Consider the following 15142-nt stretch of genomic DNA (forward strand, 5'->3'; position numbering starts at 1 on the left):
TGTGGCCTGTGAATGGCCACATTAGGATCTCTCCAGGTGAGACCCAGAAATCAATGCATGGGATGGACTCCCAGCTGATCCTTTTTCTTCTCTTTTTTTAAAAAATTTACCATCTTTTTTTTTTTTTTAGTTGTAGGTGGACACAATGCCTTTATTTTATTTATGTGGTGCTGAGGATCGAACCCTGTGCCTCATGTGTGCTAGGCAAGTGTTCTACCACTGAGCCCCAACCCCTAATTTACCATATTTTTCACTATATTTATTTTTTTAATTGTAGTTGGACATAATATCTTTATTTTACATTTATGTGGTGCTGAGGATCGAACCCAGTACCTCACACATACTAGGTGAGCACTCTACCACTGAGCCCTAACCCCAGCTCCTAATTTACCATATTTAAAAAAAATATCTTTTTACTTGTAGATGAACACAATACCTTTATTTTCTTTACCTATTTATTTTTATGTGGTGCTTATGAGGATTGAACCCAGCATGCCAGGCAAGTGCTCTACCGCTGAGCCACATTCCCAGCTGATTCTGATGGGCCCTGAGGGTCAGAACCTCTGCAGTGGGTGGGCCATCAGGGAGACTCCACTTAGAATGAATGAAGGTGTCACAGAAGAGGTTTTTGGTACTTTGAATCTGGTTGGATTTATGCCAAAAAATAGACCGTGGCTCTTTTGAACAGCTGGGAATCTGCCCTCTAGTTAATCCCAAGACGTACACACTGTATGCCTCTCCCATTCCCCAGAGCTCAGGCTGCAGTTCAGAAGGCCCGGCCTGAGCTCCTTCCAGATGCCAGGGTGGGAAAGGAGTGGGCTTGGGGAAGACATGAGGCAGTGGCTGCTGTTCACCCTCTACTCTGTGTGGGCTCCACACGTGACCTTTGAACTCATCCTCCTGACAAGCTCAGGGGAGACACATTTGTTCCCCCAGAAGAGAGGAGGGGAGGAGCCAGGATAGCACGTGTGGGTGGCTGGGATTGGGACTCAGGACCACCTGGGTCCTTCTGAATGGCCTTGGTGTCGTGGGTCTGCACTACGCTCCCCAAGTGGGACGAGGGGTGACTGCTGTTCCCCTCATGGCTGTCCACCTAGCCTGTTTCCAGACCCCCCTGAACCTGCCCCAGTGATAGCCTCCCACCTGGTATGGGTCACCAAAGCTTGTACAAGGAGTAACTTCTCACTTTGGCATTAACTTCAGGAGAATTAATAGATGATTATGTGAAATGATGATTCGTAGAAGAGTATAGTCATAAACTCACCTATTAAATGAATACCTGCCCAACATTTTATTTGACTAGTGAGGGAATCAGTGAGATATGAACTCTGGTTGGTCAGCCTGTTCATAGGAGAATTCAAAGTACCTCACATATAAGGCAGAATGGTAAAATGAATGTATAAGTGGGTGCAAACTGGGCTGAATACAAGGAAGAGTGAAATAAATTGTATTTCAGCCAGACACAGTCATGTGTGTCTACGAATGAGAATCATTTGCAATGTTATGCAATGTTATCAATCACTTATAAACGTATAGATTTGCAAAATAGTCCAAAGACAATCGAATCAGATAACCCATAGAATCAGATAACCCAGAAGGTCCTGCTTAAATAAGGCCTCTAGTTCTGTCTTCTTTTTGACTCATTTCAAAGTCTCTCAGTTACCAGAAGTGACCACAAATCTGGATGTAAACCCCCTAGCAGCCAAATGAAAGAGGAAATCCACTTCAAGATTCAGTGTCTCTAAGAATAGTAAGTTTATAAGAAATTCAGCTTTTCACTGTATTGACACCAGGTCTTCCTTCAAGAATTGGGCCCCCTAAAGGGAACACAGTGAGGTAGAAAGCAACATCCTCAAAACCCCTCAAGCATACTGGTGACTCTTGTGTAGCTTCAAGGTAGTGCTTCTCAAAGTCACCCCCAGCCCAGGAACATTAGCATCAACTGGGAACTTGTTAGAAATGCACATCCTCAGGCCCACCCCTGCCCACTGAGCATTCTGTATTTTAACAAGCCCTCCAGGTAATTCTGATGCAAGATGAAGTTTGAGAATCAAGGAACAAGTGTTCTGGACCTTGCCATCACATCAGAAGTACCCGGGTAGCTTTAACATGATACCATGCCTGGGCCCCACCCAGACCAACTCTATGGGAATCCTGGAGGTGGGGCCTGGTTAGGTCTATTTTTGAGGCTCCTCTGGTGGTTGTACTGTGCAGCCAGGAGGGAGGCCCATTGCTGCAGAGTCATTTAACCCAAGCTGAGGCCACCTTCTGTTGCAGAGAAATCCAGACCCACTTAGGTAAGGCCGATCTGAGACCCTGTAACATTCCTTCCTTGTGTCTTCAGCCCTGAGCACTTACCATGCACACGGCAGAGTCCAAGGCTGTGAAGGTGAAAAGGTGCATTTATTAGACACCACTGGTTCCTGACACAAGGAGCCAGTACCTAATGAGAACTTTTCATAGGAGTCTAATGAGGCCTCCAGGCAGGCCAGGGAGACAGGGGTGGTGACAGGGTGGAAGGGGGGGCAGCTCCTGGCCCATACTCCATCCCAGTCTGATACCTGGACTCTTCTCCACAGGCTGTGAGGGGCTGTGGGACAACATGAGCTGCTGGCCCTCCTCTGCACCAGGACACACCGTGGAAGTGCAGTGCCCCAGGTTCCTCCAGATGCTCACGAGCAGAAACGGTGACCACTCAGCCAAGGGGCCTGGCTGGAGGGCTGTGTGGGGTGGCCTCCGCTGAGAGGCAGGAGACCCGAAGCCTTCTCGGGGGACAAGCAGTGGTGAAATCGTGGGATGCTTGTTGGGGACTGGAAGACTTGTTTGGGGGTCAGGGTGGGCTCAATTCTCAGAATCCCAAGGAAGTGGGTGGGAAACAATGTCCAGGGGAAGGTGAATGCTGGGCTTGCTTCTCTGCCCCATGCCTCTCGTTTAGGGATCCCTTCCCTCCTTCCATGTTGTGTCCCCCTAACCAGCAGCGTCCTTGCTCCAGGCCCCCAGGTCAAGGACCCCACTCTTGACAGTGCCAGGTTTCCCAAATGTGTGGCCTTCCAGGGTGCTCACGTCCTCTGCCCATTCTGCCAGGCCCTCCCTGTGGGTAAGCCAGGGCTCTCCTGGGAGCCCTGCCCTCCTGGAGACCCTTTCCCGAGGACAGCTACAGGGTACAAGGATTTTCTTAATTGACTAACTTTGGTTTAAGGTGGACCCTGTACCAGGCATTTTATGTACATGGGCAATGCAAGCCCTTTTCTCTACACCCAGTAATTCATTTGACCCAAGTAAAGAGCAATGACCATATTAACAGTGTCTAAGAGAGATTTGTCAGTTTGCCTTAAAGTTCACAGCAACAGATGGAGAAACTAAGACTCAAACTTGACTTCTGACTTCTGGTGCTCTGACCTTGAAGTCATGGCTGGTCTCTCCTCTCATGGTTTGTGTGATCCTGGGAGGAGGACAGGGTCCTTGCCTTTGACTCCTTACCTCATCATTGAGGTCTTGCCCTTCTCCCTCATCCAGGCAGAGCAAGAAAAGTCACCTGACAAGGTCCTGAACAAGGACAAACCAAAGAACAGGTCATTTAACACCAAACCCCACCAAACTTCCAAAGTCAGGAAGGAAAGAATGTTCAGAGAGACTATGTTCGACAGCTTTTCATGGCTGTGATGAACACCTGAGAAAATCCACTTGAAGGAAGAAAGGTTTGTTGTGTATCACAGTTTTGGAGATTTCTGTCCATGGTTGGTCAGCCTGTTACTCTAGTAAGGCAGAACATCATGACTGAGAGCATGTGGTAGAGGAAAAATTGCTCACCTCATGGCAGCTGGTAAGCAAAGAGAGAAAGGAAGAGACTTGCATACCAATCCCTTCAAGGGCACACCCAATGACCTAACTTCCAAAAGTTAGGCCCCAACTCCTAAAGGCTCCACCCCTTCCCCATAGCATAGCATCAAGATCAAGCTGAAAATTAAGTCTTTAGTATACAGGCCTTTAGGGAATGGCCCAGATCCAAACTGTAGCAGAGATAGACTGTGGGGCCCCAGAGATGAGTGTAGATTCTTCTCATTGTAATTCTCTAGCACATAAGTACTCAAGTACGCATGCAAGTGGGGACACACACACACACACACACAGATTTCGGAAACATGCTGCTGAGGCTCACTGTCCCTCTGCCCCACTGAAAACCCTACAATACGGATATGGAAGGGGACCAGGTGGCTTGAACCCCACTCTTCCATCCCTAATTTAGTAACAAGAGCTGCTGATCAGACAAATCCCCCAAATCTTAAAGCCTTCATTCAATGTTTGTCCATATTACGTCACAAACAGATGTCCCTGATTAGCAGGTGACTCTCCTCTCGATGGCGATGCTAGATCTTACACCTTACCACCCAGGCTTCCACATGCAATTCCAGGGTGGCTGGCCAGGAGAAAGGACCCAGAGGGGCACCTAGGGAGTTTGAAGGCCTGGCCTGAGAGAGACACCACTCTGCCTGCATTCTCTTAGCCCAAACTCAGTTATATGGCAACACCTAACCGAAGGGGACGTGCGTCGTGCAGTCCAGCCCTGTGCCAGTCAGCTGCATGGCCCAAGTGGCTCATTGTCATTGAGCCTCAATTTCCATATCTCCAAAGTGGGAGCAATAAATAATGCCTGCCTACAAGGCTGGACTTGGAAATAAATTTTGAATATCTTTTTCTCTTTTCCACCTTCTATCACTCCTTGTTCTTCTCCCCTCCACAAATTTCCCCCCGGCCCCTCCCCCTTCCCCTGCAAACTCACCAACAGTCTTTACTCCTGGCCTGACCCTTCCATGTCTGTCCTAGGGTCTGTGAAGATCAGTAAGCGGGACACCAACACAGCCATGGTTGGCCTAGAAAACCTTGATGGTCAGGTGCAAGATCAGGACCAGACCCTCCTGGTCTCTGACTCCCAGACAGTGCTCCATCAATGGCTGATTGGGATTTTCTCCTGTTGAAAAGATTTAAAGCTCTTCTCCTCCCCAGCCCTCCCAGAGCCACAGTGCCTCCACCTCCTGTTCCCCTCCCTCCTGTCCTTCTGCAGAGGGGCTGGCAAAACCAGTGCCCACTGCAACCGGGATGATGAGGTGCCAGCCTATTACATCACTCCCCAGTTACTCCCTCCTCGTTAACTAGAATTCCTTTGACCCCTCTTGAGGCTCCCTACCCTCAAATCACTCACCACGCATTGGGGACTCCCCCAGGGACTCAATTCCCTGTCTGCATGCTTTAAGGATGGAAGCTGCTTTAAGGATGGAGTTAGGCATAGGGATGCCTAACACAGCTGCAGTTTCACCTTGCCACCACATGGTGCCGCTGTGGGCTGCAGATCCACACTGAGGTCCTGACTACTGGGAGCTTGGTTCCAGCCCTGGCGTGGTGGGGAGGACCATCCCACTCAGTCCTGCCTCGGGCTTTGGGGAGTCAGCTGGTCCATAAACACAGATCAGGACCTTCTGCTAGTCACCCAGAACCTTGGACTCCTGCTCCTTATCTCCCTTCAGGAAGAAAATCTCCCCCTAGTGGTGTCCCCAACCCCAATTCTGACCCCTGTGGGAGAGCCCAGTGATGACAAGGTGGTGTTCTGGACCCTTCTTTTTGAACAAAGAAAAATAAATACCAGAGTTAATTCATAAATTTACTCTTCCCAGGGTACCCACCACATGGGCCTGACAGGATGGGTGTCCTTGTGACTCGAGAAACTATAGCTGCCTTCTGCCCCAGAGAGTTCTCATGCCAGGCCTCAATGTTCCCTCTAGGATGCATTTCAAAGGGCGCCTTCTTCCAGCATTGCTTTTTCAAAAACACATTCTGGGTGCAGTCAGGCCTGGCCCTTCTTTCCTTCCTGCTTAGTGGGAGGTAGCAGCAGTCCCCAACCTCATTAGGGGCCGGGAGGCTTGGACGACAGCATTGGACTGATTCTTCCCCTAATGCATGTGAATATGTTTTCAGGGGTGCCCTGAGGTGTCCGCTGGCTTGTACCTGGCTAAGGACCCCTTAGTTGTTAGGAATTAAACTGGGGTGGCGGGGGGGGGGAGTACAAGGGATTATGAGGGCCCCAGGGAGTCCCAATGCTATGTTTGCAGCCTTGCAGGTGGCTCTATCAGCAGGGGACTTCACCTTGTCAGCAATTCTTGGCCCTGGCCTGGGTCACATGCAGATCTCTTGGGAATCCTGCTGGGTCAGCGAGGAGAGGGCCCTAAACACCAGGGCAGGTGCAGTGGGCTGAGTCCACAGTCAGCCTGAGGCAGGTGCTACCTTTGGATCTGAGGTCTGGGTGTTTGTTGCCATTCAACCATGCCAAATTGGACCACCATTCTTTCCCATTGCCTCCCCTGAGTTCCAAGTCCCCGTGGCCTGTCCACTCCTGCCTTATTTGGAAAGGCTGAAAGGAGAGGAAGTGGGGCTGCAAGGCCTGCTCTGTGCTGGCAGCAGCCTAGCCCCGCTCCATGTGCCAGTGTTGGTCCTGCTTGCTTTTGCACAGAGGGTGATTATTCCTACCCGGCACAGAGAAGTGGTGCAGGTGAGGTCACACAGCAGCCCTGGGTTTCAAACTCAAGTCTGGCTCCTCTAGAGACCTAGGCTCCAGGCCTCCCTGACCCATAGGCTGGGCATGTCTGGAGCCCAAAGGACAGAATCTCCTGGGGCTAGAAGCCACACCTGGGATCAGAAAGAAAGGGCCAGACAGGAAGGCAGCCTAGTGATAAAGTTCACCCCGTCTGGGCACCATGGCCTTGGTTTTATGGTCTGCAGAATAGACAACCCTTGCCTTCCTGGGGTCTGTGAGGATGGGATCAGAATCCATACAGAAAGTACACAGCACAGTGGCTGCTTCTAGAAAGCCCAGCCACATTTCTCTAGCTCAGTGGAAGCTGTTTGGTCCCGAACTCTGTGAGTGGTGGCCCAGCCTCATGGAAGAGGAGTATCCCAGGCTCAGCCAGGGTTGTTAAGGGGCCCCTGGACAGGGTTCTCCCCTCAGTACCTAGAGATCATTGTCCTCACCTCATGATATCTCCCACTCGCCAGAACTGGGGATCCAGATCTTGGTAGCCCAGAGTATAGAAGGCAGCTGGACCTCAGTCCAAGGTGGGCACCTCCTCCTGGGGCCTTCTAGCTGGCATCTCCCTTCCATTATGGGGAGGGCTCCATGCAGGTCCTTCAATTCCATTCATGTGCCTTTCTCTCTATCCAGCCAGAGTCTGGTGCACAAGGGCCCTGGGCCTCCTCAGGGCAGCCCAGAAACCATGGACTACCTGGTGAGAGGGGTCAGCCTGCAGCCTTGCCTGGGTGTACGGGGCAAACAGAACTTCAGTTGTCTCCACAGGTAGCCTTGTTGTGTTGGCTAAAGGACTAATAACTCCAGCCTTCTGGTGAGAGGTGGCTGTCTGGAAAGGTGTATCTCAGTGGCACTCTGGTGGCTTTCACATGGCCCGGTGAGCAGGGCATGAAGTGAGATATGAAATGGAACTTTCTTGGAGCAAGGTTTGTAACAACAGTAGACTGAGTAAAGATCATTGTTAGAGTGGCCAGGTCCTTGCCACCTCCCCTAGTTGTTCTAGGGGACCTTCCTGTTATGTGTCGGCAGGACTTGGGGTCAGGCAAAGCACCAGGCAGGAGTCAAGAAGGGCACTAGCACGTGGTGCGTGGTGAAGAGAACGGCCCTGGAGCCAGGAGCCCCAGAGTTCCAGCCCCCTTTCCCCATTTACTAGGGTGTGATCGTTGCAATTATTGAAACCCCATGTGCCTCAGGTTCCCCAGCTATAAAATGGTTGTAGCATTTACATGTCACTATAGATTTCAGGATAAAAATAACATTGCCAGCACCCACTGCTTACCTGCTGGACACTTGGCACCCACAGGTTCCCTGTTCCGAAACTGCACAGCAGACGGCTGGTCAGAAACCTTCCCCAGGCCTGACCTGGCCTGCGGGGTTAATGTGAACGACTCTTCCAATGAGAGGCGGGTAAGCCGGTCAACCTCCACCCCAAGGGGGTCCTGGGAGGTGGGGAGGCCTGAGAAGAGACAGAGGATACCAGTGTGGTCCAGAGGTCAGGACCTGGGGCCACTCTCAATCCCCCCCACACACTTCTCTGCTCAGCTGAGCTTCCAGGAGCTGTGTTACAACCTCAGTCTATCAACCTAGAGGTGAAGGTCAGGAAGACCCTAGGCACTGTGAACATTGCCATATACCACCATGAGACTGGGGTGGTTTATTTATAAAACCAAAAGAGAAGCCACGTGGTGGCTAAATGCTCAGAGCCAGGATGGTGAGTCCGAATCCTGACCTTGAACTTGGTGTCTCTGGGGAGGAATTAATCGCTCTATGTCCCAGTTTCTTCGTCTGGGAAATCTGGCTATTGATAGTTCGACTATACAGGCTTGTCAAGAGAAACTAAATGAGTCAGTACAAGGATGCGCGAGATGCCTGCCTGGCCCCATAGTAAGTGCTCAATAAGTGTTGGCTCTCAAGGGAGTCTCTTGGATCTGGTGCAGAGCAGAACTTCTTTGGGTACCCTCTGAGACTTCCTCAGACGGTCACTGTCAGGGTCCAGCCCAGGCTCAGCTCCCTTCCCAGGACAGCCCAGACCCTCAAAGCTCACATATCCTGAGCCATCTTGTCCCCCACTTGGCCTTTGCTCACTGGGACCCCTTGCTTAGACAGCACTTCCCATCTCTCTTTTCCTGATTCTTTCACATCCTTCAAGATTCCACCCACTGTAGCCCATTCTGGAAAGTCTCCCTCACCCACACCAAAGAAGACCCCCTTCTGTGCTCTGCGCTGGCCTCTGTTACCTACCATGCTATGGTAAAATGGTCAGCATGTGCCGTCTTTCTCCATCCCTCTCACTGAAAGGTGGACATCCATTCACACAAACATTTACTGGGCACCTCCTAGGGTCCAGGCCTGGGTCTGGATCTGGGGGTCCTGCAGTGACAAATTAGAAAGTCTTATTTATTCCCAGGCTATCATGGTGTCTAGAGGCTTCATGGTGCCAGATAAATGTTTGTTATGCTTGAGGTTAAGCGTGAGAATCTGGGTCCCCAGCATTCCTCCACCCTACAAAAAAAAAAAAAAAGCTTGTTGTTCTGAATGTCTATCATGCGCCAGCTGCTTGACGTATAATTACATTACAGCCTCAAAATAGCCCTGCAAGCTCATGGGGGAAAGGAGGAAGTTGGGCAGCAGACCACACTGGCTTCTGACTTCTTTCTCAGATTCCCGTCTCTAGTCAATCCATCTTGTTCTACATGCAGGAGTGGGTGGAGGATGGAGTTTCTTTCCTTCTGGGGCTTATCCAGTTGGAGACAATAGGAGCGTGGAGTGACTCATGGGCACACAGGATCATGGAGCGCTGGGCAGTGGGTTCTTCTGCAAAGGGCTATTTCTGTCATTTATTCATGTGTAGAAAGGGAGGTTATGTGTATCAAGTTTATAAAGTCATCAAACTAAGAAGGAACATTCTCACGATGGGAGGCAGGATGGAGGGTCAAAGGATGCTTTGGGAAACAGATATCAAATTTCCATCTGATTTATTAAGAAAGTGAAGCTCACATATCAGGGAAGGCAGAGAATGGGCTCCAGGATTCTTTGATGAAGAAGCACCACAAAGTCGCCCAGGGCCAGGTTATTTTGATCTCTCTCCCTTGTCTTCCTAAGGCTCCCGTTGCCATCAGCAGTCATGGCCAGAGATTCTGCCATTCCTTCTGGCCCAGAAGATGGAACTTCCTAGGTTTCTTCCTGAAGAGTTGAAAGACTCCCCCACAACACACCCTGCAAACACCCCCCACCCCCCCAACCCCCACACCCCCCACACCCCCTGGAGCCTGTCTTCACATCTCATGACCCAAAATGGGTTAGGCCCGCCCCACTCTGAACCAATCTTTAGTAGAGGTATGCATGATTGGTGTAGGTGGAATTTCCCAAACTTTTTGGCCTTAGGATTTCTTTACACCCTTAAGAATTACTGAAAATCCCATGGAACTGTAGGTTTTGTGATTTGTTTTGTTTATGTTTTCTTTTGTGGGGGCCGGGGAACAATGGGGATTGAACTCAGGGACATTCCACCACTGAGCTACATCCTCTGCCCTATTTTGTATTTTATTTAGAGACAGGATCTCACTGAATTGCTTAGGACTTCCCTGTTGCTGAGGCTGGCTTTGAACTTGTGATTCTCCTGCCTCAGCCTCCCAAGTCTCTAGGATTATAGGCGTGTGCCACCATGCCCAGCAGTTTTGGGGATTTATATCTATCAAGTAACACAACAGACTGTTGGCTTAGACTAGTCAACTGGAAAGAATAGAACCTGGAGCCTTTACCACAATGTTTATGGCAGAGTTGAAACTATAAAATCCCAAACCAAGGGACTGAAACTTCACAGAGGCAAATGCACAATTATGGACTCAACTCAGAAAGTCAATTATTCAAGAATGGTGGAAAGGAGATCTAGGTTGACTTCAGTTCATGCTACAAAAATAGAACAATTAAAATTAAAAAAAAAAAAACAAACCCAGAGCCTGGTGGCACATGCATATAATTCCAGTGACCCAGGTGACCCAGCAGGCCTCAGGAGGATCTCAAGTTTGAGGCCAGCCTCATCCATTTAGTGAGACCTTGTCTCCAAAACAAGAAACCAAAATGAAAAGAGACAAACAAACAAACAAACAAATAAGCAAAAAAATCCTTAAGACAGGAAGGGTTTCCAGATATGACCCTCAATGCTGGTCCACAAACTTGTATGAACTTTGAGCTTTACTCTGAGATTTGAAGTATCCTTTTTTTCCTAATCATTATTGTTAAAATGTCTTTTTCTCTTGTCAACTGATGGTGAAGACACAGCTTACTTGGTCTTCTTGCAACATCCTTCCTTGGCCCACACCACTATTTATTGACGAATGCCCACAGTGGACCCGGATTGACAGAGAGACAAGGCATGTCTTGCCTGCCTCAAGCAGGGACCGCCAGTGCTTTTGCTAATTCAGTTTGATGGGAACATGGCCAAGACCATTTGCACAAGTCTACTTTTGCAAGGACAGAGTTGAGAGGTTGCAAAAGCAACTGTATGGCACCAAAAGCCTAAAATATTTACTCTCTGTCCCTTTATATGTAATTTTTGCTGAAGCTGATCTAGAGGGTACAGCAAGAAGGTGGCCCAGGCAGGCTGCACAGCAAAGAGACAGGCAATTGGACCCCAAAGAGGCAGCAGGGGGTTTCTGAACTCCAGGTCTTCGGCATCTGTGCTTAATTACAGATGTTAAGAGCCAAGGAGCCAAGGGTCACATCAGGACTCCAGGGAGCTGGGTTGTTTCTGGTTGAGACCTGGCAGATCAAGGAAGGCATGAGAGCTGGGCTAGAGATCACATGGCAGACCATGACTGCAGCCGCTGGACAGTGCAGAATATTCTGCCTCAACACTCTCATGGGTCACCCTGAGCCTCCTTAGGCTCCCACGGGCTGGTCCAAGCATCCCTGGGAGTGAGGCTTATGTGCTCAGCTGCAGAGCTTATCCTGTATGCAGCAAGATTCCTGATTGACATGTTGTCCCTAGTTTGACATTTCATGGGTCCCAGATTCTAGGAAACACTGATCTAAGGCACCTCACTGCCCATCAGGGCTCTTTGCTTCATCCGTGAGAGGTGACTCCTGGCTGCTGGGAGAGCAGTTAGGTCAGGAGGGAAGTTCAGTGTCATTTTAGCAGGCGTCCTATCCAAGGTCACCTCTTGTTGTCAAAAAATGTGTGGTTACTCTGAGTCAAAAGCTACTTATTTTCTGGTAACTTCTTCCCTCCGGAGACTACATGTGAAATCTTGCCTTCTACACATCAATCATTCTGATATTTTTCTCCCCTAAGTTGTTTTTTCCTCCCTGCGGGTATAACTTACCCAAATGTTTTCATACCTTCGGAAATGCTCCAGTTTATTAATGTGCCTCTTAAAATAACATCCCCGACCTGGACATGACACTCCAAGCATTCCAGCGCAACCAGCTGCTCTCAACACTCCATCAATGTAACTGAGAATAGGCCTAATTTTTTTAGCAGCTACCTCATACCTCAGACTTCCTACCATTTCATGCCACTGACTCATTTTGAAGGGTAGATGATAGAGTGGGGGAAAAAATACCATATACTGAGAGTCTTCTAAATGCCAGACATTGTCTGGATACTATATCCTGATAACCTTATTTACCTCATCATTCTTCCAACAAGCCTGCAACATAGATATGATTATCCTCATTTGGCAGATGAAGAATCTGAGGCTCAGGGAAGTTGATTAATTTCCCCTAGGTCACACAGCTGGTGAGTAACAGTCCTGGGCTTAGGACACTTGTCTCCTGCCTCTGAAGCCTGTGTTCTTTCTTTACAGTACCCTGTGTGATACCATGGAGATTGGGCTATTATTATTATTATTATTATTATTATTATGTGTGTGTGTGTGTGTGTGTTTTGTTGGAAACCGAATCCAGGGCCTTGTGCACGCAAAGCAAGCACTCTACCAATTGAGCTATATCCTTAGCCCCAAACGTGGGCCTTTCTATGAACAGCTATCAGCCAAGTTTCCCCAATCCAATTCTTGTGACTTCTTAAGAAATTAATTAGATGCATGGCTATAATCCTAGAAACTCAGAAGGCTGTAATAGAAAAATTGTAAGTTCAAGGCCAGCCTCAGAAAGTTAGCCAGGCCCTAAGCAACTTAGTGAGACCATGTTGCAATAAGAAAATAAAAAGGACTGGGCATGTGGCTCAGTGGTGAGGTGCCCCTGGGTTTAATCCCCAGTACCAAATAAACAAATTAATTTAAAAATTAATTACCCTTTTATTTTGGTTATAAATAGCATTGACCCAGTATAGAAAAATTAAATATACAGATAAAATACAAAAGAAAATAGCTCTATTCCCAAACCTATAATTCAAAGTTAACCACTTATTAACATTCAACATATCCCCTTAAAATCTTGTTTCTAGACATACATGAGACTGAATCCCCTGGAATATCCAATTATTTTGATCTACATAAAAAGGCAATTTTATATAATTCAGCCTAATGTTTTTTACATTTATAGCTAGAATCACCCTGCCCATGTAAAATGTGTATCTGCCTTTTCCCATCACAATACATCGACATGTCCCAACTTCTTTGAAAACTCTGGAAACCAGCATTTTAGCAGTGGCATAATAGTAAAGTCATTTTGGTTTAAAATAATTGAGTTAACAATTCTTCTATTGTTGGAGGTTTCTTTTCCGTCACCAATAGTTCTGAAAGAAATATTTTTATAATATAAATAAGCTTTTGTTTTTCTGACTATATTATCTTGAAGTATTCTCAAAAAATTGGATCCTGGACCCCCAGAGACACCTATATCCCAGGATACTCAAGTCTTTATATATAAAATAGTGTAGTATTTGTACATAAACCCAAGAACACCCTTCCATATACTTTAAACCTGTGTGTGTGTGTGTGTGTGTGTGTGTGTGTGTTGCTGGGGATCAAACCCAGGGCCTTGCACATGCTAGGCAAGCACTTTTACCATTGAGCTCCAGCCCCCTCCAGTACACTTAAAACATCTCTAGATTAGATGTAATTCCTAATGCAGTGTAAATGCTGTGTAAGTAGTTGTTACGCTGCATTATAATAACAAGGAATAATAACAAGAGAAAATATTTGTACTACTTACTTAGTATAGAAGCAATTTTAAAAAAATTCAGTCATGGTTGGTAGAATTTGTGGATGCAAAACTGGCAGATATGAAAAGTAGCTGTATTTTCATAGAATTAATTCTTGGAGTAGAAGAAAGATCAAAGGAAATGTATGTTTCAAAGGCTCTTGATAGAAATCTTAATATCACCTTTCAGAGAGATGGAAGCAGGTTTTACTCCCACTATACTCTCATCTGAATAGAATGTTATTGCTTTTAAGTATTTGTTAATTTGATTGCTAAAAAAATATCATTTTAAATTCCATTTACTTGATTCTTTTAAAAACCATTGTACAATTTATTTTTCAGAACTTAAGTGAAGGTTTTCAATTTCTGTATGTCAAATTTTAACTTTTTGCCCCACATTTCAGTCTATGGACATTGGTACCAAAGACGAGCCAACAGTGTGAAGTGGCTACTAAACAAGTAAATGCCCAATTGACTGCATTAAGAGGAGCACAGTGTGCGGATCAGGCAGGTGGTGGTCCCATTCTGCTTTTTCCTTGTTGGAGAATATATCTGGAGCTCTTGAGCTATGTAGTTCTGGGTATCTTATCTAAGGAGATTGACAAACTAGAGCATATTCATTGATTTAAATAATGAAGAATTGTGGAAGGAGATTAAGAACACAGAATAAATGCCGAGAAGATAAGTGAAGGACAGATGTGCAGAACTGCTTTGTTGGAAAATGACAGACCTCTCTGTATCTTCCTAACTCTTCTATATAATACCTCTAATGTTCAAGGTGAATTTAATTTAAATGGCTCCAAAAGGAAGAAAAAGCACTCACAGCTGCAATATTAAAGCCAATTTTAGCTTCATATAAGAAAAAAAAATCTATTATTTTTATACTGTTGTGCTCCAGATAACTTCCTAAAAAGGCAGTGAGCACCTTATTCTTACATATTCAAGAGAAGACTTGAGTTCAGAGTGTTGGTAAGGGCTCTGTACACAATGTGCAAGTTTGAATAGGCATCAGAGGATAGTCCAAATTTTTCCAAAGTCAAGCTGTTATGATCTTACCAGTTTGTGATGTGACATCCTTGGGGCACAAATGGAATAGCACTCAGGACAGTTGGGCTCAAGCTGCCTGAAGCAGAGGCACTGGGGCACATAAGGGCCAGCAGGTGGGTGGTTGGCTGATACGTGGCTCTCTCTGCAGCATGCCTACCTGCTGAAGCTGAAGGTCATGTACACCGTGGGCTACAGCTCCTCCCTGGTGATGCTCCTTGTTGCTCTCAGCATCCTCTGTGCTTTACGGTAAGAACATGCTGCCGGTTTTCCATCCTCCAGCCAACTTTGGGTCTTACTTGCTCAGGTCGGAAAGAGGAAGGTGTGGGTGGGCTGGCTTGTCGCCTCTCTATATAAAGCTCACCTGTGCCAAAACATAAAGTTCCTGTGACCACTGCATTCCTTTACTCATTCAACACT

The 15142-nt window shown here is 47.2% G+C and overlaps 2 protein-coding genes across 17 annotated transcripts in view; one reads left to right on the plus strand and one right to left on the minus strand.

Moving 5' to 3' along the window:
• LOC144256697 (tyrosine-protein phosphatase non-receptor type 4-like) overlaps nucleotides 1-15142 on the minus strand; it is an 851727-nt gene that overhangs the window by 239368 nt on the left and 597217 nt on the right. The gene's annotated exons all lie outside the window — the stretch shown is intronic.
• The window catches only part of LOC144257126 (secretin receptor), a 33001-nt gene continuing 20111 nt past the window's right edge, over nucleotides 2253-15142 (plus strand). The window contains exons 1-4 of the mRNA XM_077803102.1: nucleotides 2253-2297; nucleotides 2580-2687; nucleotides 7878-7981; nucleotides 14874-14971. Coding sequence (XP_077659228.1) covers nucleotides 2603-2687; nucleotides 7878-7981; nucleotides 14874-14971 — 287 coding nt within the window. The 5' untranslated portion in view covers nucleotides 2253-2297; nucleotides 2580-2602. The remainder of the gene's footprint in view (nucleotides 2298-2579; nucleotides 2688-7877; nucleotides 7982-14873; nucleotides 14972-15142) is intronic.

This window comes from Urocitellus parryii, chromosome 1 (assembly GCF_045843805.1).
Source record: "Urocitellus parryii isolate mUroPar1 chromosome 1, mUroPar1.hap1, whole genome shotgun sequence".
Taxonomy (NCBI): Eukaryota; Metazoa; Chordata; class Mammalia; order Rodentia; family Sciuridae; genus Urocitellus; species Urocitellus parryii.